This window comes from Salminus brasiliensis, chromosome 18 (genome assembly GCF_030463535.1).
Source record: "Salminus brasiliensis chromosome 18, fSalBra1.hap2, whole genome shotgun sequence".
Taxonomy (NCBI): domain Eukaryota; kingdom Metazoa; phylum Chordata; class Actinopteri; order Characiformes; family Bryconidae; genus Salminus; species Salminus brasiliensis.
The window spans coordinates 14,460,426-14,485,407 of record NC_132895.1 but is presented as its reverse complement, the minus strand read 5'-3'; the positions used below and the strand labels follow the sequence as shown (position 1 = coordinate 14,485,407).

General features: G+C 40.7%; 3 protein-coding genes across 5 annotated transcripts in view; 2 read left to right on the top strand and 1 right to left on the bottom strand.

Annotated features, from left to right (window-relative positions):
• Positions 1-2,965, top strand: part of myo5b (myosin VB) — a 65,745-nt gene extending 62,780 nt beyond the window's left edge. For both annotated transcript variants that reach the window (XM_072661588.1, XM_072661587.1), the window contains 3 exons: positions 160-334; positions 429-509; positions 1,088-2,965. In XM_072661588.1, the coding sequence (XP_072517689.1) occupies positions 160-334; positions 429-509; positions 1,088-1,240 (409 nt within the window). In that variant the 3' untranslated portion in view covers positions 1,241-2,965. The remainder of the gene's footprint in view (positions 1-159; positions 335-428; positions 510-1,087) is intronic.
• A 12,304-nt stretch (positions 2,966-15,269) lies between these two features.
• il7r (interleukin 7 receptor) lies at positions 15,270-18,909 on the top strand. 2 transcript variants are annotated; one of them, XM_072662354.1, is made up of 8 exons: positions 15,270-15,420; positions 15,866-15,980; positions 16,158-16,300; positions 16,429-16,568; positions 16,690-16,852; positions 16,940-17,027; positions 17,119-17,191; positions 17,271-18,909. In XM_072662354.1, exons 1-8 carry the CDS (start codon positions 15,351-15,353, stop codon positions 17,592-17,594), a joined length of 1,116 nt encoding a protein of 371 aa, XP_072518455.1. In that variant the 5' UTR covers positions 15,270-15,350; the 3' UTR covers positions 17,595-18,909. The 2 variants fall into 2 exon arrangements, with proteins under 2 accessions (XP_072518455.1, XP_072518454.1); XM_072662353.1 differs by having other exon boundaries at positions 16,925-17,027.
• On the bottom strand, positions 18,382-24,420 carry capslb (calcyphosine-like b). Its single transcript, XM_072662355.1, has 5 exons — positions 24,406-24,420; positions 23,527-23,675; positions 22,181-22,358; positions 21,891-22,100; positions 18,382-20,223 (listed from the first exon to the last, which is right to left on the bottom strand). The coding sequence occupies exons 2-5, from the start codon at positions 23,661-23,663 to the stop codon at positions 20,122-20,124; spliced, it is 627 nt and encodes a 208-aa protein (XP_072518456.1). The 5' UTR covers positions 23,664-23,675; positions 24,406-24,420; the 3' UTR covers positions 18,382-20,121.
• Between the last annotated feature and the right edge of the window lie 562 nt (positions 24,421-24,982).

Here is a 24,982-nt window from a genome sequence, read left to right as displayed (position 1 = left end):
CATTTGTTGCTTACGTGTTAGGTATATTAGCAATTAATAATAATAATAATAATAATAATAAATCTAGAGAAGCAAACTTTTTTTTATTTATATAACAGAATTGCAAAGGCTCATATTGTGTGTAATGACTGACTACTGACCTACATTCTGTGGATTTAGGTACAACATCAGTCAGATGGAGGAGTGGTTGCGAGGGAGAAACCTACACCAAAGTGGAGTGGTGGCCACCATTGAGCCCCTGATCCAAGCAGCCCAGCTTCTGCAGGTCAAGAAGAAGACTTCTCAGGACGCTGAGGCAATCTGCTATCTGTGCTCTGCACTTAGTACACAACAGGTAAAGTCCCACAGGGCTGCCTAATTACTTCTCTTTAGTTACAGTCTGTAACTTTAACTCAGATGCTGAACCTTGCAATTGCTTTCCCCCTTAGATTGTGAAGATCCTCAATCTTTACACCCCTCTGAATGAGTTTGAGGAGAGGGTCACTGTGTCATTCATCAGAGACATACAGGTAAAACTCTTCCATTCTTAGTCTACACTGCATTGCCAAATTTTGTAGGCATACCTTGTAATTATTGAATTCAGCTTCTTTAAGACACATCCTGAGGCTGAGGCTGGCATTGAATTACACAGATTGTATAACTGCCAATCGAATGGGACACAGATTTAGCATGAGCTGAGTGGCAAACTGACCAACCGACATCATTATCTGACCTTGCTAATGCTATTGTGGCTGCATGCCGTCTTCACAGCAGTGTCCCAACATCTAGTGTAAAACCCTTCCAGAAGAGCGGAGGCTGTTACTTATGTAGAACCGTTGGGTGTGCAGATGTCTATGAACGTGTGGACATAAAAAGCTGTTAGAGTGGTGCTAAGAAGGATAAGGCCAGGGGTTAATGTCCCATAGACTACGGCTATTAAATACATTGGGACACCTGCTTATTCATTGTTTCCTCTAAAATCAAGGCTTATCTGCTCCAGTCCTGAGTCCTGATCTATTGGCAGTATGTTTCTACAGGGGCAAGAGTGTGCTTTTGCACATCTGTTTGTTAGATTGATAATAAGATAAACGTTGTTTTCTAATTTCAGAACCGTCTCCAAGACAGAATAGAAAACAACCAGCTTCTGGTGGACACAAAGCACACATTCCCTGTGCTGTTCCCCTACACTCCTTCAGCCCTGAGTTTAGAGACCCTTCACATGCCGGCATCTCTCAACCTGGACTTCCTTGTACGAGTCTGACCTGCCTGTCCCCGTTTTTTCTTCAAACTGCTCCACCTGAGCAGACCTGCAGGAGCGCATCCCAGCACAGTCCCACTAACCAGCATATAAACATCTAATATAGAGCTGGCAGGGATTCATCAGCAGCCACTGAGAGTCTTTCAGGCAGACTAATTTCAGTGTTGAGGCCTTTTTCTTTTTAATGTGTGTAAAAGGGGAGCCCCATACTCGGGTGTGGCTCAGGAGATCCTATGATACTGACATGAACTGACCTTCAGTGCAGCTCTAACAGATCTGACCGCTCTTTTTTCTTTTCTATCAGTTCATTCTTTGCTGGCAGTTAATGATTTAACAGGCAATTCTGATGTCTGGACTGGGACGGGGATGCGTTCTCAGTGAAACGACAACCCACACTGATTCACTTAAGTTTTTTTTTTTTTTTCTTAAAAGTAATCAGCAAATCTGGTCTCTCAGCTGCCGCCAGCTAAAGCAGGAGAAACCCCTGCATTGCAGTGGCTGCTGTCCGTGACTCACTCTGTCCAAACGAAGCCCACTCTTTTTCTTTTTTCCTGGCCTGCAGCGAATCCTTTTCTCTGGGAAGTCCAGGCAGCAGATTGAAGCAAGCTTTTGAGGAGAAGCCTGAAGCTGTTATGTCACAGCGCTAACAGTCCTGTTTTATACAGCTTTCCAAACACACACACACACACACACACACACACACACACTGTTCAGGAGAAAGATGAGCAGGAAAGTGGCAAACCAAAGTCGAGCGATGGTGTGGAGAAGAGGTCTGTTGTAGGAGACCGGAGATATGGGAGATACGCTATGAGTCTACGTTCTCTGTTCAGAATAAGGAAATGGTAATTATTGTATGGGGAGAGGTAAAAGGGGACAAGTTGTACATGTTGAAAGGAAGGCATTTGCAAGTGTAAGGAGGCACTACAAGTAGTACTTTTTGGAATGAAGGAACAGTTCCAGAAAAGAGGAGTCTCTTAATGAACTAATCTCTTAATTTAAATGAGGATCGTTCTATCTGCAATCCCACAGCAATAACAGCAAAACACTGTTTTCTAACAAACCATATTTTACAGAATCTCTTTTTTTAATCTTCATACATACATCTATAATGCCAACAGGAAGGACTGTATGCCAAAAAAAGACAGAAACAATGCATAATGCAAATCTACCAGGCTGTTGGCTCAAACACACTGTTTCCTTGTCTAATTATGTCTTTTTTTGACATATAATGAATGCACTGTGTACCTCACCCTCACTAATGCAGATTTTCCATATTCATAACAGTCTCATTTATACATCATTAACATCAATGGTTTTGTGGGTCTCTGTGAGCTTTATACCACTTTCAATGCCAATAAAGAAGACCATTTGGCTTGTCTTTCAGTGTTCAGTGCTTATATGTGAAAAGTATATGATGATTTTATTTACATTGTGAGATTGACTTTTTTTTTAATCCCCCGATGATGATGATTTCCCTTCAAGTCATATGGACTCTTTTTCATTCTCTTGTGTATTTATTAGTGTACACAATGTTGTTCCATTCGAGATTCTATCTGAAGCTTTTGGGAATTTGTACTGCCCTCTGCTGGCTTCTTGGTGCTCCAGAAATGTGCAATCAAACCCATCAGATCAGCAGTGAGAAGTATCCCTATGCCTCTTGATGGATAAACCACTAAAGCTGCATAACTGCCTACATGTGTATATTTAATACAGTTCATACCGTAAAGATCTGCAGTTTGTATTTGACTTCATTGCCAATGACAGTTTCTGTCTTTCTTCTCCAATATGTTCAGCAGCACGTCATCGTCATCACACTCCTTTATCAGCCAGGGGGCAGTACAAGCTCCACAACTGACATCTCAATCACCAAACCCCTCAAAACATTCAGTCTACTGCTTTTATCAGGGTGTGATTGTGATCTGCATACTGTATTAGTCCACTGTGACTAATTCAAATATGAATACTGTCCAAAGATGAGCAAGTCTATTGCATTTAATAAACACTGGATTTTTCAAAAATGTGTTAATGTATTTGAGGAAGTATATATTTCTGGGACTTTTCTGTGCTGATTTTTTTTCAGACCTTCATCATGAAGTGTAAAAGAAGGTAATGATGTGTGAAGTCTGAAGAAAAGCTCTTAAACTGTATGGATCTGTTGTTCATTTTGAAGTTTCATGCAAAATAAATCTGTCATTGTTGTATTTCACTAGCACTTCACTAGTTAACAGTGACACTGCTGTCATTTCCCCCTAAAAGTGCAGATCAGCATGTCATTAAGGCCAGTTGCTTCCTCCGAAATATCTGGTCGTCAGCTTTTATCTGCAGAGCTTTTATTGTGGTTGCTTCAATGATAACAGCAGATACGGCAAAGAATTAGATCTGTGCAAGTGAAACCTTAAATCTAGTCGATATACCTGTTATGTTATACTTTAAGAACTTCCTTGATGTTTTACTTATTTTAGATGTTCATTGTGTTTTTGTTTGTCTATTAACAGAATTCACATCTAATTATTAATTGAAATAATCTGCACTATGTGCTAATTGGGAAAAAAAGTCCAGAACACTATATAAACAATTGTGATCAGATGTTTACGTACACTTCTCATGGACAGAAATGTCAAGGCAATATTAGTCTTTTAAAAACTTAAGTGTCTTAACTTTTTTCTAGGGCAGTTTAGGTGTAGAACATAGATCTTTAATAGAAGAAAAAAATAATAATTTGGTAAACAATCAACACAGGGCACGAATTATACATGCAGGGTAAAAAAAAAAATGTATATACACCCAATACGACTGTTCTGCAAGTTCCAAATTGTCCTGTAAACTGGCCATGGCCTCTTAAATGGAGTTCTAAAATAACTACATTTTGGGAGGTGGTACATGCCTGAAGCCCTTCTTCTCAAATCCAATGAAAATCCATCTCTTCCTTGTTCACGTATCTACAACAAGTCTTCACAACCCTCTACCACCCCTACACCTCCCTTTTAACCGTTGTCATCTATCATTGCTGGCTCCACTTATCAGAGGGAGGATTGGCTCCTACCACAAAGCAGAATCCACCCAACCTCCAGCTCAAAGTTCTTCCCCCCTCTCTTACAGTCTCCTCTTCCAAATCACTGTAAGCTGAAGGCTTGGTCCAAACTGGCAACCTTCTTAGTTAGTGATCATGACTGACTACAGCTGGTAGCTTTTCTGTGCCCATATAAAAAGGGTTTGTTTGACAGCACTTACTGGATTGTACAATGCCGTCACACGCAGTACAATGGGGAAGTCCAGGCAGCTCAGTGCAGATCTCAGACGCATGATGGTAGATTTACAAGAATTACGATTATCTCTCGGACCCATTTCTAAATAATTGTAGATTCTAAAAGCATCAGTTCAAAGAACTGTATGCAAGTTATTGAGAGGTGTAGCTATTTTGCCAATGTCTGAAAGACCCAACCTGTTTTTCTCAGCTAAAATATATTCTAAGAGCATTCCAAGAGGATCCAAGAAAATATGGGTTTTCAGCATAACCAAGATATTACTTTTACATTCATGTGTCTGAGTAACCCTGCCAAAAGTGAGCAGCCATTTCAACAAACAGATTTGATGCTACAAGTCTAGCAGAGTTCATCTCTCAACATGGCAATAATCATCTACTTTGAGAGATGCCATGTAATTGATCCTTTTGAAGTTTGCTAAGTTGACGCCTCACAGTCAAAAAATAAAAAGGGGATCTTTACCCACACAGCAGACACATTTAGGTCTAATCTGTACCAGGTTAGACTCAGATGGCGGCATTTATTTTGTGGGACATGTGTTGTCCAAATGTCATGAGCTGGGCTAGATATGGGTTGCAGTTAGTGTTGTGTGGGCCACATGTGGCCCAAAAGTTGGGCTTGACCTTGTGGTGTTGTGATGTGTTGTGCGGCGCGAGCTGTACTTTAATATTATCTATTATCTATTATCTTGTTATTATTATCTATTAACAAGTCTACTGATAACTTTAAAACATCTCTAAACTTTTACAACCCTACACTCAGGTTTGGCCCCTTAAATCCTCTTGCTTTGCACAGCTTACCAGTCCTCTCTGAGCCAATCTGAGCAGTCAAGACTGTGAGCCAAATATGACCCAGATAAGGCACTTATGGGTCAGTTATTGCAGTTATGACCCAGCTGTAACAGCCACATTTACGGTTTGTCATGGCATTTGAACCCACAGCCCACATGCACCCTGTACTGTACTGACAGAAGTGTATGGATAGAATGTCTAAAATTAAGGCCATTAACAGGGAGTGTGTCCCTCTTTGCTGCAGTAACAGTCTCTCGTCTCCTGCAAGCACTTTGCACTAAAGGTCTGAATGCCAGGATGTCAGGACTGTATTTAGCCACAAAGCATTAGAGAGGTCGGGTACAGACAACACATCATCCCATGTAACGGTTCCATGGTGACTTCCTCTGGTACATAGCTGACCCACAACATGACTAACATATGACCCATTTAAAACCTGTGGTCATTTCCTCAGGTTGGCCCATAACATGGTCCCGGTCCAACAGAATTCTGGCACATAAGATGCCTGATATTTGGCCCATTTAAGGTGAAGCCAGGTCCAATTTGGCCCACCGTCAATATGCCAGACATCTGGTCCAGGTGAACCTGTGGCTGAGTCAATGCAGCCAGACGTATCCAGAGTCAACACTCTCATTCAATGGCCACATTTGGGCCAAAAAGTCCTTGCTATCTGGGCAGCAATGAAAATGTCTAGATAATATGTAGACTTAATAACACATTCCATGAACTAGATAATTCGTGTGACCAGTTTCCAGTTTATTAATTTTTTTAATTCTTCAATCCTTGGTCCGTTCTCGGCATGCTGACTTTTATTTCTGTCCTCACTACCTCTCCAAAGAGCAAACAGGCTTATGAGCCTGTAGGCTCCAGTACTAAACATTCACTGTCAAACTGTAACACACATAAAACAGAAAACACTGTTGAAATTCCATCAAATCTCATGTTGTCCAACATTGTCACCAGGTTCTGGATACAACCCAATCGTTACAAGATAGGTACCAATAAGCCTTACTGGCATTAGTCTTAATGGATTATTATGGCCAATGATTCCAGACTGTTGTGAGTTTATATTTACTTTAGATTTGCTAGGGGAAAAAAACACAATATGCTTCAGTTCATGTGCTGATAGATGCTGGACATGCTGAGTAGTTTTTGCAAGTTGTATTTTGAAAAGACCGGCTTGAGTCATTACTGCACTGAAAAAACTGCACTTTCCCCTGAGTATGGCTTTAAACTACTCTACCCACATTTGCTATCATATTGCTAATCATATGATATTAGATACTGGCAGGAGTCAAATTCCACAGAGGTTTCAGGTCCATGCGCAAGTGTCACATTTGTAATTTAAGGCATTCAGTTTGCTTTGGAAATCAATCATGGCAAATGTTAACATTGGTCTTCTCTATTCAGTTGGACCAGATCTGCCCCAGGCCGAAGTCACAGTGTCCCTCAGCCACTGAGGGAGACTTTTCATCCCTTATGTTTCCCTTATGTGTCAAGCCTCCTCTAACCCTTTGTAATAGTAACCCATCTGTGTATCCTGTTGCTAACATACTGATTCAACAAATTCATTGTCATTCTGAGGAGAGTAACTGTGGAGATTCACACCTTACAAACCCAAGACTAGTGTGAACACGTAAGTGTAAAATTGTAAGCACAGTAAGTACAGCAAGCTAGACATAGTTTGCTACAGACGGAACACTGTTCTGTATAACGACTATGTCCACTGGAGCATCAGCAAAGTGAAACCAAGCAAGTGCTCTTTTATTAGCTGGCTAATACTTACAGAATGCAGCTCCAATAATTAGTCGTCAGGACTCTTTGACCTGGTGAAAAACCGAGGGGTGAGAGATTTAGCAAAATGCTCTGCAAACGCAGGGTGACCATATTCCGAGGACACTGGAGACGCACAAGCGTCCACCGTGGTTAGGATGTTGTGGCTGGGGGCCAATAAGTAAGCCTCACTTGTAGGACGTGTGTGTAGTCGTGGCAGCGTGGGTGTGTGAAGGTAAAAGGGAGTTATCTCCAAAATAATGGAGATAATAATGAACATTAATACATAAATATTTACTCATAAATCATAAACGATCTGCTTATGTCTTACTTATGTCTTAAAATAAGTAAAAAAGTAATAGTATAGTTTTTGTATAGTTTTACTAAAAATGTTTTTTAATGACAATGAAAAATAAATATTAACAAATACTTAAAAAAACTTATAAAAATATATATAAACTTATATAAAAATGTATATTTGCTTTTAGACATTTTAGGCTGTGGGCAATTGGCTGTGATGGAAAGCAGTTTGACCAATGGTTGATGTAGCTGCAGGTTAATGTACACCAATAGTGGTGATAAGAAGGCGGGACTTAAGCAGTGTGCCCAATGATTGAGGTAGAAGCAGGTACATGTAGACCAATAGTGTCGGTGAGAAGGCGGGGCTTAAACAGACGCGTTTCAATCACAGACTCTTGCTAATTAACTAATGAGTAACGTTTATTCAGTATGTGGGGTGTTTGTGGTCGGCTGTAACTCAGGTTCGAGGCACAAGGTCCGAACCAGGGTGTTTAGTTTTCTTACACTGTATATAATTGGCCCAGTTCGCACTAATCACATACGTGGGCTGCGTCTCCCTGTATTCCACACTGGGGAGTTGCCTCTGTAGGTGTTGTGCCAAATTCTGCCTCTCTGCCAGGACCTGACTCCCTTTGAGTGCACGCGCGTCACACAGCACAATGAGCGCAGCAGATTAACCTCGTTTTTCTTTAATTGGCGTTCGTACATAAGGAGTAACTTACAGTTATGGTAGATACAGGAATTCCTAGTGTAATCTGTTGAGCACATACTGCTGCGTGATGGAGTTGGATTTCAGCATAACACAGAGTCTTTCAGTGTTTTCACACTGCAAATCAACCGAACCAGCTTAGTTGCCTTCTTAAGAAAAGGATGAAGTCTTGTCAAAAATATTTGAGAACTTTTTTTTTTATTCTTAGGAATCTCTCAGTGTTTGTCTTAACCTCCTGAGACCCAGACTTGTGCTTGGTGTGCATTTTTAATTTCTCCTATTTGGAATTGGTAGGGCCTAACAAGTATAAAAACTAAACTTAGTCTCAGTACAGGAAGTCGTTTTTGCAAAAAAACTAAAACACTGTCCTCATATGTGGCCAAAGGGTCAAAGTGTGGAAAAAAGGAAGTATCATGGTTCAGAGAAGCAGAAATGTAATGTCCCCTTACCAGGATGCAAGGCATCCATGCACTGCACATCATCTGTCTTTCTTTCTTCCTCCTTTTTTTCTTTTGCCTCCTGTTTGTGTTTGTGGCTTTTCACTGAGGTCTTGTGAACATAGTGCTATGCTCCTTCCCATCCACACACACACACACACAAGTAACGGTCACAGAGTAAGAGCTAAAACACTCCGGCTTTTGACTTGTGGCTCATGTTTTTCTCAGTTTGTGGTAACTAATTAACAGGAAGTCATCAGACATGTAGCTGTGCAGCCTCTTTCAAAAGTGACTGAGTAAACAAAACCGGTGCAAGCGAGAACACTGGCTCTTAAGGTTCGCCTTGACAACACAAACCCGTCTCATGTTTCATGTCCTCATTACATCACCCCAGAGTTATATTTTCAGGTCTTGTTCTGTTTTCGATCTTTTTTTTTTTTTCAGATTTACGGCAGGTGTGAGCTCCCCGAGTGTCAGACAGGAGTCTATCTGCATGCTGCACATGAGGCTGTCTTTTGAGACACTCGTTGGGCTGTTATGACCTTTTCCTGTCTATTTCCTTTCATCTTTCTGTCTGTTCTCCCATGTGTGATTCAGTGGCTAAAGTGAGACATTAATCTTTTCTTAGCTGTCAGCGTATCACTTCCATTCAGCTCTATAATCTCAGTCAGCTTCCTTGCTTTCTCATACAAAAGAAAAACAAATGGACATCACTTCATAATATCCTACACTCCTCTTGGTTACGCAAGCCGTTCGTGACACTGTTACAATGCTGAAGAAGCAGTGTGCGGTCTCGACTGTCTGTGGTGCAAGTCTATGTTGAGGCTCAGGTCTTTAGGGAGCAAGTCCAAGTCAAGTCTTGAGGAACTGGGTTGTGTGTCCTAGTCTTGTCACGAGTGTCTGTGGTGTGCGTCCTAGCCTCTCAGGTGGAAGTGAAGTCCATGTTTAGGCTCAAGTGTGTTGTGATAATATCAGTCTCTGCCGCGCGAGGCTTGTTTCTCTGGGGTGTCCACGACAACTCTCAGGTCTCAGGGATATAATTTCTAGTCTAGTCTCGAGTGCCTGGGGTGCAAGTCCAAGATGTGTCCAGTCTCATTGAGTCTTGATTCTCTGGGGTGCAAGTCTGAGTAGATTGAAGAAAAGCGTCAAGTCTCAGGGGTATGAGTCCTAGTAATGTTGTCAGTGTCTGAGGTGAGTGTTGACTCTTTCAGGTGCAAGGCAAGTCTTGTATTATTAGAGTTGTTAGTAGCTGAAGCATTATACAAAAGTAAACCCCAATTAAAGCCTTGCTTCTTTAGAAAACCTCAGTTTGCAGGACCAAAGAAACTGCTACATGCAGTAAATGCTGTGTTTAAAAACAGCCTGAAGCAGTTGGCTACTTGTTTAGTAGCAGGAAGAGTGTTTTAGTTAGTTAACATTATAACCAGTGCAGCTGAGGTTTTAGTATGTTTAGTATGTTGAATGTGATCTAAACCTTGCAAGCTGCTTCGCGACATGCAGCACATTGTTCTGTCCATAAGACTAAAGATTTTTCTGTACTGAAAGGCTCACGATTTGTTCCCACAAGGCTAGAACTGAAAGGTTTCATTTATTTTCCACTTCGAGGTCATAATTTAATCAGCTGTGTGTATTTTCTTCCATCAGGCTGAAGATTTGTGAAACCTTCGCAAGTCAGTTAAGAACCAGGTTGCGTTTTGAGCCAGTCAACACCCAACCCGAATCGGAGTCTGTGACTCAAGTGCTCATCTGTGCAGTCAGGGCTCTGTGTTTAAGCATCACGAGTCATGGCCTCCCACATGGATGCATCTTGAGGCACCGAAAAGCGAGGAGCTCAAAGGATGCTGACCGCAAGATAAGAGAAGAGAGAGAGAGAGAGAGAGAGAGAGAGAGAGAGAAAACATCCCAGAGTTCACGAATGGCAGGTACAGAAGAGTGCTGTGTGCAGATAAAGCGCTGAAGCTGTTGTTGAGAGATGGTGTGTGAGATAGGGGCCTCCAGCGATGGTAGTGTGGTTTCAGGGGGTTTGTTCAGCATGCTCTCATCCTGTATGATGAGGCCTTGAATTCTCTGGCGCGGCACACCAATGCTAGGCCCCCGCTGCACAACTTTCTCTGTCTAACCAATAGTTCGTTCGGCCCCTCTGGCACACATACCAGCAATCGTAACCGCGAGACAGCAGAGGGAAAAGATGTGTCACCTCGTTTTTTTGAGAAAAAAAAAAAGATGACAAAGCATGGCAGAACAAAGCCGGAGGAGTGTCTTTTCCCCCCTTTTCCCTTCACCGTTCTCACATTCTGCTTGCCTTCTGAGCAGCTTTAACCACAGCTGCCACCCACGGACGCACTCTAGAGCTCGAACCAGCCACCCCACACATGCACACACCCTCCACCCAGCAAAAACCCGCTCCCCTTTAACCTCTCTCTAACTCTCTCTTTCCCCAACCCCCACATGCACCCAGCATTTCCAGCTTCTCTTACTCACTCACAAGTCTGAGCTTCTTGCGAAGAGCCGTGTGTAGTGTTTTTAGTCAATATTAGCCTTGACAGTAATAGCAAGAACCCGAGCACGCTGCTACCAGTTGGGGGGATGGGAAGGGAGGTGAGACATGTCCATGTAAATACCTACAACTTCTTCAAGGCATCAGTCAACCTGTTGCTCCATTACTCAGTTTCATTAAAAAAGTCTCTGTTTCACCTCCTACATTCTGTTCTTCAGGTGAAGTGTACAGTTCATAGAACTGCTTGACAGAGGTTGATATCGAAAGGACATTGATCGCAAAGCACGATAAGAACCCCACATGAGCGTGCACCGATACCCAGGGACATCACCAGACATTTACTAGGCACTTCTCACCTCGTCTGAAACACCACAGAGTTTATCACCGGACTTTCTTATGAGCTGATCTTGAAGGTGCATATCGTGTTACCAGCCGCACAAACTGCGTACCACAGTTACTACTATGGTCCACTGACCTTAGGCCCAAAGGCAGATTGCAAACCGTGATGGGATGTTGTCAGCGCTTGTCGTCTGCTGATACCACGATACAGCTACAGACTTGTTTGAGACACTGAAAAGTGCACAGTGCACTTCCTCTTGCGCAGTTTAGGAGGTGCGCATGCAGTTGTATGCAAAGGTTTGGGCACTCTGTTCCAATTGATTTTACAGAAATTAAATTTATTTAAAACTGCCTCAACTTAATATCATTTAAAGACATCAAACATGGTAAAGTTGTTATGACGTTGCTTCTACATATGTTCAATTCAGAGAACAAAAAACCTGGGCCTCATTCATCAAGGCATTCCTAAAAAAAATCTTTCAATTTGTTTGTGAGAAAAGTCCTAACAAAATTCAATAATCAGATTCATGATGCAGAATTGTCGGCAGCTCTGCTCTTATAATGTAAGAAATGTCTTTTTAAGAACGGTTTTAAGGTTGTTTCCTAAAGATGATTAGTTAACTTATTTCCAACCTATTACTTGACTTCCCAGCAAGCTTCCCAGAGAGCGTTATAGAATGTTTATCAATGTTTTTAAAGGTTCCAGGAAGGTCAACCTGTAACATTAGAGAAATGATGTTCCAGAAACATTCTGAAAACGTGTGATTACTAACTAACTAACTTAAAAAATAAAACACTGATGCAACTGATACACGCACTGATAGATTTCAAATGTGTCATAAAACATTTATTGTAGCATTTATTTAAATATAAACTAGAATGTTTTCTGAATGTACACTGATAAAAAAACATTTAGATGATGTACTTCTGTTACTTTTTGAAATCTGCCTACCAAATGTAGGGGCTTTTCCCAAATTCAACTGTGAGGAAAAAATGAAAAATTGTTTCACTAACCAAAAATGTTTAGCTGGGTTATTTAGTTGAAGAGAGGTGTTCAGACTTATGCATATAACTGTCCTGTGGCAGTGAAAGCTAGTCAAAGAGTAATGCCTAGCTGTTTTGGGACTGTCCCGTCCTGTTTGCTGAAGAGTCACAAAAAAGTGGAGATGGAGTGGGTCAAAGAGTGAGAAAGCTCCATGTGGAAAAGAAAGCCTGGGGGGGTATTTTTTTTTGTGAATTTTCAACATGACAACATGACAAAGTGTTTCTTCAGGCATTCATCAAGACCTGCGGAGGACCTACATGATGTCTGTTCATATGGATGTTTGGTGTGTGTCCATGGTCATTACAAACAGCAACACTTGAGAACCAATTCTCTTGAACTGCCTGTGTGCAACTTCATCCAGCCAGTGGTAATTCCCATACAGCAAAAAGATGTAACACCACAGTGGCATTTTCTGCATTTTTTACAGCAGATTGTGTCGTCAGAGGGAACAAAACAGAAATTGGTGACCTAGGCTTAAACAGGAAGTGTGCAGGTACACAATCAGGTAACCACAGCCTGCTGTATCCACACTATGTAAACGTCCTTATGCTTCATGTTTCCAACTATACTGCTGTTCAGTTAGCCACTGACTCATTCGATCACAAAGTCGTGACTCAATCTGAAAGCCTCAGTATTCATTTTGAGTGTTACATATGTAGTGACTATGCTGCCTGGCAAAGATCTGCTTAGACCAACTTAACAGACTTAAACATATTTGCTGTAATAGGATGCTCATTTACTCCAATTCTTTGATGATATGAATCAAATCAAATCAAATTTATTTGTATAGCACTTTTGTTGTCTGTTGTTGTCACAAAGCAGCTTTACACAATCAGTAATCAGTAAAAAGACAAGAAATCAACAACATAAGAAGACGTAAGAAGGCAAGAAAAACTCCCTCAGAGCTGGAGGAAGAAACCTTGGGAAGAACCAAGAGTCACAAGGGGGACCCATCTATCCTCCTCTGATCAGAACTATTTATACAGTATTAATAAAAGTTACTAAACAACATATACTGTTCTACTGCTCAGGTGTGCAACATATTCATAATCATGATATAATAATCATGGTGTAGTATAGCTTATATATATAGTCATGGCAGTGATGGTCAGAGTAATGATAGTTAATGGTGGTAATAGTAATAGTGGCTGATAGTTAAGAGTTTGTTTAGGTTTTAACATGGTCATTAGGCAGGTAGCAGTGGTAGGAGGGTGTGCAGCTGGTCTGGTATGGATGGTGGGGTAGCCTGGTGGTCATACTGGCGGGTGGCAGCTGGTCTGACGCAGCTAGAGGGGACCCCAGCGGTCAGTCTTCCAGCAGGGTCCTAATGAGTAGAGGTGTAACAAACGGTAATGGGTATAACTAATGATAAACATGGTGTAACTGTATTGTATTGTAATATCATGTTACATAAATCATCATATTACCCAAAGTAAAAACCAGTACATATAGTCTTTTTTGGTGCAACATTTGGGGCACATTTGACCAATTTGTATTTTAGTTTATTTTTTATTTTAACAGGTACTGAAACACAGCCTTAGCTGTGAACTGCAGTTCTTTAATAATGAGTCGCACTGTAGAAACCACAAGCTGAAAACACTTGACTATCTTCTAATTGCCTTCCCCTGCCTTGTGGGCATCCATTACTTTCGTTTTCAGATCTTTAAACTGTTGCTCAGAGGAGCCAGTGTTTGATAAGGCTTAGTAGAAGTTACTATAAGGAAGTCTTATAATAAGACTTGGAGATGGTTTTCAGTTGGTATGCAGTTGTAGTTACAGATGGTGACATGCCTGATTCAGGCCTGATTTGCTAATTTAGGTCTGAGACCTTGTCAGAAAAGAATCTGAGGCTTTTCAACACTTAGGGTGTCAAAACATGACCACTGAGGAACTGTGCATTCGATTTTGCTGAAATTGCTTTTTCTTGAATAGCAACAGAGGCTGTGTTTAATACCTCTCAGTAAAAAAGGCAACAACAAACTGTGTGATTTGGCTAAGGCTGCCCACTTTTTTGTGTAAGACTGTTTGAGGAAATATTTCATAATCAGTAAACCAATAGTCGAACGAACAGCCTTACATCTCGCTGGCTCCATTTCACTGAAACAGTAAGGCCTATGGTAAACTGTTACATGCTGTCCTCATTTTGAAGTAACCCCAATTACCATAGGTGACAGGAAGTGGGCTGGACTCGCTTACCGCTTGTTGTTGTTTTTCAGATTGGAGGTGTGCTGAGGGGAGAGAGGGCTTTTTATTTATTTATTTCACTTTTTCTTTAACATTACTGTGCGTGAACGGCAAACTGCAAATGAAACAACATAGGCAGAAATGGCAAGAAATGGCAGAAAATGACAGTTTTTATGCAATTTTTTTAAGCTGCTTTGGCTGAAGTTTGAGATCTACTTCAGCTGTAGAGAGATGAGCTTCTTTCACCACAAGAAGCTGTGTCAGCTGCTCCTATTTAAAACTGTGACTTTTAAAGCTCCTAAATGGCCTTGTATGCTTTCAACGTCTGCCTTTGACCACTTTGCATCAGTGCTGTTAATAAAAATGTACTAAGAAAAGTCGGTTGTCAGGTTTTCAGTTCAGTTTCATTTTCTTCACTGCTTTTCGTTCTCATGAATCTTTGTTTTTGCTTATCACCAGTCTGGTCTTGTCTTCTGCCTGATTTGACCTGTTTCTCTGCTGTCTGATGTAAGCTGCCAAAATTAGTCTCAAAAGCTTTTTTGTGTTCAATGTTTTTAACCTTCACTTCTTTAAGCAGCAAGACACCAGAGTCTCTCTCTCTCTCTCTCTCTCTCTCTCTCTCTGTCCCTTCCCTCTTCCTCTGTGGTATAAATACTGCGAGTTGAAGAGAAATTGCTCACTCTCCTTCTGCCTGTGCAACTCTGTGTTGTGAGCTCTGTGAAATGCCGCAGTGCTCCTTTTTTCGTTGTGGCCAGTGAATATTACCGGCTGACAGATGGCATATGTTTTTTGGATATTCGTGACACTGTGTCCCTTTCTGGCTCATTCCGAAAGTGGAGATGATGGTAAGAGATCTTATTTCTAATTCCGCTGAAATGTGAAAAGTGAAAAGATGAACTGGGTGTGAAACTGAAGCGTGAAAAGATCAGGTCCTGCACATTTGGAAATGCCAAAAGTGACCTCAGCATCTTAAGTGCAGTCTCTTTTTTTAGATCTTAATCTTGATGGATTCTTACAGATCTGGAAAACTGAGAATCATCATTAAGGTGATCCAGGCTTATTACTGTCATCTTTAGCGTTGTTTTAAAATGTATCAAATACAACAAGGCCATTCAAGGCAAGTGTTATTAGAACGGGCACACTGCCTGAAAGGACACTATATGAAAGTACATGAAGGCACTGGAGGGTTCAGTAGGTAAGCTTGGTCAGTGAATAGAAATACTGAATGTTTCATTAAACAGTGCTAGGACATTGGAACTGTCTGAGCTGAGTCTTCCTATTTTCTAACAGCTGATGCAGAGACCAGTGTGGCTTATTGCTCGTCCATGATCTCCTTTATGAATAATAGCCTTACCTGTGAGGTGGATGATGAAGACATCGACAGCATTCAATACGCAAAGCTATGGTATTTCCCTTTGCTGTTTCCTTTCTACTATTGCTGGTCTTTGTGTTTTGTCTCACATGCAAATTTGGATAGATTTGGTGCATCTGGCTAACTTTTGAACAAACAAGATGGAAATGATCTGATGATAAATGTGGCAGTCGTACTGAAGGTGTGGATTTTTTCATTTCTTTCCCCCAGCACCAGAGAGCAATGTCTAAATGCCACCTTGAATAAGGACAGCTTTAGATTTGATGTGAAATCTGCAATTGGAACTTCTGAACTAAGAATATACTTCAGAGGAGGGGGCGTCCATAAGCAAGAGATCAATTTGGTGAAAATAGGTACGTGGACATGGGCCTCATTTCAATCCATTTCAAAAAGTGCCATTGTTGAGCATTTCTTCAGCACTGTGGAACATTTCTGTTGTACATTTCCTGCTAATCTGTTACCATTCCCTCTGCCCATGCAGTTAAAATCCCAGTCCCGTCAGTACAAAATGCCACATTTAAGTCTGACATGGTGATTATAAACATTAACTACAAGCACGACTTTGTCGAAAAACCAATCTTCCAACTGGAAATATGGGGAGCCAATGACACAGAAAGAAAGGTAACCTTTATCCCTCCTTATTTCTCCACTAAGGCTCCATCATTCAGGAAATACAAACAGTATCTGTATTCAATATTCAATATCATAACACTGCACACTTTTTCTTTTTTTGTTGTTGAAGACAATGACAGTGCTCTACAAGCAAGTGACCTTAGGTGCACACATTCTAAAAGGCAATGGTATCTACTATGTACGTGTGAGGGCCAAACCTGAAGGCACATATTTCAATGGCAGTTGGACTGCCTGGAGCCCGGTGAAAAAGTTCAGTGTGAGCAGTTTAACAGGTGAGTTTCTTCACGAGGGGGACATGTTGCAATCAGCTGTTTGAACAGTTATGCACTGTGTAATTCTTTTAGAATTGTCCATTGCAGAACCTCCGCTTGTCACATATATCATTCTTTGCACATCTGTCATTGTGGTGATTGTCAGCGTGTTGGCGGTACTGCGATGGAAAAAAGAGTGAGTCTCGTTTCTCCTCTGACATTGAAAACAGTGATTACAACAAAAGCTTGGTGAAATTAACGGTCAACATGCGTTTGGTCTCCTCTAGGATTCAGGCCTACATTTCTCCAAACATTCCAAACCCAAAGGCCACTCTCGCCCACATTCACAGGGAAAAGGAGGTAACTCGTTTTAGACTTTGCCTACAACAACCTGTGTAGCTGGAAAGGTCGAATTAAACGAAAACCTCTCTTGTTTCAGAGGCCGCCCGTCAGTTTCAGCCCAGAAATCTTCAACGACATCAACATCAACCGCGTAGATTATGCCGAGGAGAAGCAGCTCGCCCCTGAGCTTGAAGAAGATGCGGGTTGGAGTTGTTCTCGGCCTGCCTCGCCGCTTGAGAAGCAGGACGGAGACGACTCGAGTACGAGGCTGGAGGAGGAGATGTCCCACCTGAAGATTAAGCTGCTGGATGAGCCAAAGGAAGGGGAGAACGAGGTCGGCTGCCAGAGCCTAGCAAGTGTCCAAAGAGATTGCAGGGATGAGACCTATGTGACCATGTCCAGCCTCTATAAAACACAGTGAGGTCAGGGAGCCGCGTAAATTGCACAGAAGTTAATCTCCTATTAAAGGCTGCTCATGTTATCGTTTCTTCATGGAGGACTGCTCGTAACCTTAGGGACATTACCGGATCTGCTGGATGATAAATCAATAAGTGGCCGAATCTGAAGCAAGTCATCATTTTGCTTGTGTTTTGCCTTTCATCCTCCAGAAAGGTGGTAACAGTGCTTAGGGAAATGTACAATCCAATATCACTCGCTGCTGAAAGTTGTCTCTGAATGTCTCAACTTTGAATGATTAACAGTACAACTCTGTTGGCTGTTTAACTTTGCAAACGCACTCAAGGGTTTTCCACCTGCACGCAATGTGATTCATCACGTTATTATGGCAAATGAATCGAAAGAAATGTTCTGTGGGCTTTTTGTGAGCAATCTTGTATGTTCCTGTTGGGTGTGTTCTGAAAGGCCTTTACACAGCCTGACAAACCACACTCGTCTGCAAGGAGGGCAGAGAACCTGTGTACGGAAATGTAGCGATCAGTAATCACAGTCACAAAATTGCTCAGAATGATTGTAATTACCGTATGTTGACTGACACGCTGTCCTTTCAACAACACATGTAATCTGCAGACTGCTGCGAATGTGTGCACTTCAAAAGGCATCACTGCCAAGGGCTTACAGTGATACAATAACTGCTGCTAGACTAGATGTACCCATTTCTCCCTGATGTACAATGAGCTGACACGCCGAACAGCGCACAGCATTTCCACAATTGTTACATTAAAGCAGAAACTATTGTATTTTATTCACATACAGTTTATGGCATTAGTATACATATATTATACTCATCAAATCATTCTTATAGGTTTTCTTTTATATAACATTTTTTATAAGCCCGTTTACTAATTCCAACATTAATCTGAATGCAAACAGAAGATTAGTGATGGTTTTTAAACATATACTTTAAATACACACACCTACTCGCTTTGATCCTAATCAACGCTTTATCTAGCATCACTTTCAGTTCAGTTACCCATTACGATCTCTCCAACTAAAGAGTGATTTGTCACACAGCATTTTCACACGTTTAATGAATGAGTACATAACACATTTAATAACTAGTTTAGAAGATTTTGCACAACAGGCCCAAAAGTGTTCAAAACAATTATCTTTTATTGTCTTTATTAAACTTTATAATGATTAAGAGTATTCAAGATGATTTTCATCAAGCAAGTATTTATCCATTTTTGTGTCTTTTACTGTATATTGTACTATCCATATTATAGACTGTTTATACGATGCACAATATGAGATTAAAAAAAAGGTAAAACATTATGGCATATTTGTGTTTTTGGATGTCATTGAATACATTGATACAGACCCCTTATGAGGGTGCATCTTGTAAAACATTGCTTACTGATGCAGCGCTGCCATGTGCCATTCATCCTCACAGTCCCAGAGGATGCAGTTATCTGCATTCTGTTAGGATAAATGAGGACAATATGGGCTCTCTCTTGCTCAGCAGAAGAAACACTCAACCTAGCTGGGCATCTGATGGCAGGTTTTGAAATAGAACACTATTTCTCTAAACCTGAGTCTCTAATATGAGGCTCCGTGGGTGCTCTCACGCCATTGCTGAAAAGGTAACGTCCTCTCTACTGGCTTTCCCTGGTTAGCCAGGAGGCTAACGTCCTCTCCCATTTGTAGCCATTACCTCAATCCAATTTACAACAAAGGAACCTCCCAGAAGGTTTAGCAAAGCCTGGAGTGGTGGTGCACAGTTCTACTGTGCAGCGACATATGCACAAACATGACCTTCATGGAAAAGTCAACAGAAAAAGACTCTCAGCTTCTGGACTTCTGAACAAGCCATTTGGTAAATACCTTCTGTGGACTGGAGAGCGCAAAATTTCAGAAGAACAACTGTTGTGTATAGAGGTGGACTGATCATGCTTTGGGTTTGTGTTGCAGCCAGTGGTACAGGGAACATTTTACTGTTAGAGGGAAGATCTGATTAAATAACGGCAAATTCTGGAAGCAAAGCAAAACACCATCACACCATCTGTAAAAAAAAAAACTGAGGGTGAAAAGAGGACATTGCCATAACAGGACAATGCTAATGATCCTAAATACACCACAATGGACTACCTGGAGAGGTGAACGTTTTGCCATGGCCCTCCCAACATAAATATAATTGGGTAAAAAAACAAAACCAATATTAGCTAACATGATAGTAAATACATCTAAATAAGTAATTAAAGGTTTAAATTTGATGCATGCAGGTTTGTTAGCTCTCCCAGTAGAAGCCCCTAGTATTTACAATTATCATCCAATATGAAATTAATTATGATGGATTGTTTCTGTAAAAACACACATACTGCTGAGAAACAAAGTTTTGAACAAATTTATGGCAGCAAACAATGTTTGCACAATCTTATGTGTAACGATGAACAAAGTAAAAAAGTACATAAATAAATGAAATATTTTGCATAATCAGTGCTTTAAAATAAACAGTAATTCAAGAAAATTAAGCAATTAATATAATGAGCCACTTATAGTTTCCATGCAGTCTTCATCATGAGAATAAAATATGCATCGCTGTCGATGGAAGCACTGACTCCGCTGTAGTAGTTGACAAATTCTTCTTTTGTGACCTACAGACAGGAGAGGGAATGTGATTATTACCACAAAACAAATTCCACTTAATGTGAACTCGATCATCCCTTGAAAAAAATGCTAAAGTTTCCATCAGCAACATTATGAACTTAAAATGGGAAAATTGGAAGGATGAAATACAAAGCTGGAACTGCCCAAGCCCAAGGGGAAAGCCCAGAAGTACTGGTGTGCATTTGCTGTTGTGAATTTCTGGTTTACTGCTAAATTTGTATTTCTCATTTCAGGGTCTGAACAGGTGCAAAAGCCATCTTTCATACAGTCAAATAGAGATATAGTCTCCCTCTAGCAGGCTTACCACATCACCTGCTACTCGCAGGTAACCGAGATGATTTTGGAGCAGATTAACAACTTTAGAGCTACTGTTCGCCTGTAGTGAGAAATACTGTGATGTGTGAAGAATTTCATAATCATTTATTGTTCTTTTGTTTTTGTTTTTTAAGGAAAATAACAGGAGAGTGAATCCAAAGCCTTTGAGGAAAGTTAGTGATTTCAGATCTCACAAAAAAACATAGACTATACATTAGTCCCCGCTAACACTGATCGTAACCCTCATACAACCAGTCTGAACACACAAATGACTAGCACCTGACCAAATAACACCTCCTTCAATGACCTAATGGTTCCAATTCTCCTTAATATTCTGGTCTGTCACTTAAAGCACAGAAAACATGCTGGTATACGTCAAATATAACATAAATATAAATGCACCAAAGCATGAAATTAATATTGTTCTGTTGGCTGGATGAGGGTTAAATCTGGTCCCTTAGATCTGCATGTCAATGTCAATATTGCCAAGTGATTCCATCAAAACGATCTCCAGCCAGCTATTAAAGACAGGCAAAGACAGGCCACTGCATAATGGAAATGACTGCATCTCTTTAATGTCATAATCAGAAATGCCCAAAAGGACCATGGTCTTTCATGATGCCCCTAAATTCATACCTGAGACAGTACTGTTCTGTTCCACATACATAAGTACTGTATTTAGTGTTTGCAGTCTAGCATAACAGCATTGCAAAAACTATGACATCCGTCACACTGATTCTTGACTGAGGGATTAGAGAACTGTTCTATAAGAGCAATCAGAAGGAAGCAAAATAAATGTTGACGCAAAGTTTTGATTGATGCTATGTTGATATCTTGCTACAGAGAATCAGATTTAATGGAATCAGGGCAGGTGCATTAGGAATTTCTCGTCCTTGTGCTGATTCGTTGGAAGATACAGATCCCATTGCTTTGCAGAGATTGAAGTAACTCTCAGCAACGTCTCAGCTCTTTACCCTGTGACAAATGTTTGAAGACAGTTAAAGTTTCCAGGCATTTTTCATCATTACTATGAAGTAGACGTCTGTGTCAATGGAGGCACTCACGCCAGAGTAGTAATTCATAAACTCTTCTTGTGTGACCTGATGCATAAAACAGGGTGTAATTAACAATACTCTTTATGGACATACACAACTACTAACTTCATTTAATATTCCATACAGTAAAAAGAGTAGTGGAAGGAACTTAGTAACAGCACAACGTTGTCTGTACATAATTTCCCTTCATACTGAAACACACACAAACACTACATTTTCCTGCCCACCCACACTGATGAAAGACATGATAGGCATTACACAGACCAGCTACTGCATTAGCATACCTTTCCGTCCTTGTCATCAGGACAGTCAAAGCTGTCCAAAAATTTGCGGAAAATCTGATCCTCTGTCCATTCCCCATTCTGATATTTGGGGTGGTTTTTGACATTGTACACCCCTCTCAGATCTTCAATAGTGATAACACCATCGCCAGTCTTATCCAGCTTTCTAAATGCTTGCATTATCACCTCCTTCCTTGCATTGGACATGGGTGGCTGCAATATAAATAAGCATGTACATCAGCAGGCAGAAATAAACATACAATAGTTTTTACCCATGACAGTAATACATTTACCCTGAGAGTGAGGAGAAACTCATCAAAATCAATCTGTCCACTGCCATCCCTGTCAAAGGTCTGAAAGACTGCCATGGCTTCCTCTTTCTCCATGAGAACACCATAGTCATTCAGGCCCTTTATAAACTCTTTCAGGTCCAGACTGCGGCTATTGTCGTCATCCATGATCCGAAAGGCTCTGGCAAAACACAGCTGCAGTTTAAGCGGCAGCCTGATGGACATTAGGCATTATAGACTTAACACATGTTGTAAGTGACAAGAAAAGGTTACTAAAGAGGGACAAAGTGGTTGTTCAGCCAAATCTCTGAAAGAAACATTAGTATAGTCTGTGGTGAAGTTGTGATAGACTTCTGACAGAGCTGCAGCATCTGAAAATGCTCAGATACTTATGTTCAGGTACTATTTAGCTACCTAGGTATTAATAATAATAGATCATTTAATTTCCCATGCTATAATCCAAAGGATAACAAATCTGAGGTGAAATATTTTCTCAATATTTTATGCTCCTAAGGCATGAAAACTCTAAAGCAGTGGTTCGCAAAGTCAGCCCTGAATCCCCATACTCTGCACACATTACTATTTTCCCTCTCCAACACATTACAAGTCTATTAATCAATGAGTTCATTCAGACAAGCTAGATCAGACGAAGCACAGATTTACACAGTGTAGGGCTGCCAGAAGTGAGACTGGTAAAACCCAGAACTCCTTCCTAAAAGGGAAATGTTTTCAAGGTTTCTGCACCATTCAGTTTTTAAAAAAAGCTTAAAGTGTTTAAATGTGAAATGGTGGTGATGAGAACCATCAGACATGATCACAAATACAGCCAGCTTTGATTTCCAAAATGACCAGAGAAATATTGTGCTATGTTTTCTGAGCTTTAAATAGTAATCAAGTTACAATATTTGAAAAACATTATGAACCATAAAAAATAACACCCCCACCCCCACCCCCCCCCCCCCCCACCCCCAAAAAAAGGACAACTACCAGGGGTCAAGCAATGCATGTGTTTGTATTTCATATGTAATATGTGAACTTGCATGTGCTTTTTTAATACTTAAGAGATATCTGGTCCCTATCACCAACACACATCACCAATTCTGACTCAGTACGTTTCCCTGTATTTGTGTATTTCACATCAACCCACAGCAGACTGCTTCTGTTTACATCTAAAATATGTTTATTACACAACAGCAACCTGTGTGGTTAGTGAATCCACCCCTCAGGAAACCAGGAAAGTAATCACTCAGCTGCTAAGATATCGCTGCTATAATAGGTGCTGCCTTCCTGAAAAAACTGTGTGTGTGTGTGTGTGTGTGTGTGTGTGTGTGTTTGGGGGGGGGGGTTACCTGCCCAGACCCTTAATCCCTGAGGATCCTCGGGCTAAGCACTGTAGCCGCAGCCGCTCCACGGGGTCCGAGCTCTCCGACAGCTGCTTTTTGGCGTTTATCGCCATCTCCCGGTCATGCCTCGATGTTCCAGCCATCACAACCCTGATCTACAAATTTACACAAACCTGTGTGAGATCATTGGAGATATGAGCAAAAAGTCTAAAACTAGTCTACTACCAAGCAAAAGTAAAAGTACTGTAAAAACCACCAGCATAACCTTTATTATTAACTTATTAAATTAAATTATTATTAATTACACATAATAATTCATATAATTTAACATGTAATTTAACATTATATATAATAATAATATATATATTTATTTATTTATTTTATTTTGTTACATTTATTTATTTTGCCTTTTTTTTTTTTTTTTTTTTTAGATTTTTAAGAAAGTTATTTTAACCTGAATCATCAAGTTAAATTATACCCAGTCAAAAACTCACTGGCAGTTAGTCTGTAGAGCAGTAGCCACGTTTAGTTAGTGCTTAGCTAACTTACCAAGAACTAATTAGACAGTTTTAGTGTGGCTTTAGTCTAAAAAAGTCGAGTTTATGCCCGTTTAACAAAGCAAATATATATATCATTAAAAACATCAGCTGCAAACAGACGATCACCGTGTATCCTCTCAACACTGTCAGGGGTTAGTTAGCTCCTGCCCAGGTTCTGGTGTGGTGTGGTAGGCTAAATACAATGCAGACAGTAATTATAAGTAAATATACACAATAATTATGAGTAAATGTAAATTTAATCGAGTTAATAATAGCTAGATTTTAATTAAGTAAGGTTAAAGACGGTTGGGGTGTTGGCTAACATTATCTATAGCTAGCTACCCACCTTAACAGCCCCTGGCCTCCTGCTCCAGCGTTCCTCTGTAACCATGGAGACGGAACACGTTTGTTTGGGCTGTACCATTAGCTTCCCCGCAGCGGGGGAGAGTCTGGGAGAGGACTCAGTCAATGGAGCTACTCCACTATCCTTCCATAGGGGAGTCTCTAAAACTCGGTTTCCTCCAGTGCCCTTTAGTTTTACAGGGCAGAGAGGCAGAGGTTAACACCTTCCCTTGCAATCTCAGCATCATCATGATTTTGACATCAAAATTGTACAAGGACAATAATTTCACTGAAGCCCATTCTACTGTACACAGCCACATGCACAGATAGACCCTGGACACCCCATCTTTCTCAGGAACAGCACACGTCCCATCCCAGTACAACACTGTATTTCAGAGAGCTCCTAAGAATGACCCATTCTTTCACCAATGACTTGCAATGCGTGCTACATATTCAGCTGTAGCTCCACTACATTGTATAAACAACAGAAGCAGCAGCAGCAGCATTAAGGTTTATTCCAACGTTTATTGACATTTTAAAGATTACAGATTCTATTAATTGAGTTTCTATGGAGTGTACCA

Coding starts and splice junctions, on each gene's coding strand:
- il7r (XM_072662353.1), top strand. CDS start 15,351: ATGGCATATGTTTTTTGGATATTCGTGACACTGTGTCCCTTTCTGGCT. Junction 15,981..16,157: donor ATTCAATACGCAAAGCTATG/GTATTTCCCTTT, acceptor TCTTTCCCCCAG/CACCAGAGAGCAATGTCTAA. Junction 17,028..17,118: donor GTACTGCGATGGAAAAAAGA/GTGAGTCTCGTT, acceptor GGTCTCCTCTAG/GATTCAGGCCTACATTTCTC.
- capslb (XM_072662355.1), bottom strand. CDS start 23,663: ATGGCTGGAACATCGAGGCATGACCGGGAGATGGCGATAAACGCCAAA. Junction 22,359..23,526: donor GGGATTAAGGGTCTGGGCAG/GTAACCCCCCCC, acceptor GTGTTTTGCCAG/AGCCTTTCGGATCATGGATG. Junction 20,224..21,890: donor CTGATGACAAGGACGGAAAG/GTATGCTAATGC, acceptor TCCTGTCTGTAG/GTCACAAAAGAAGAATTTGT.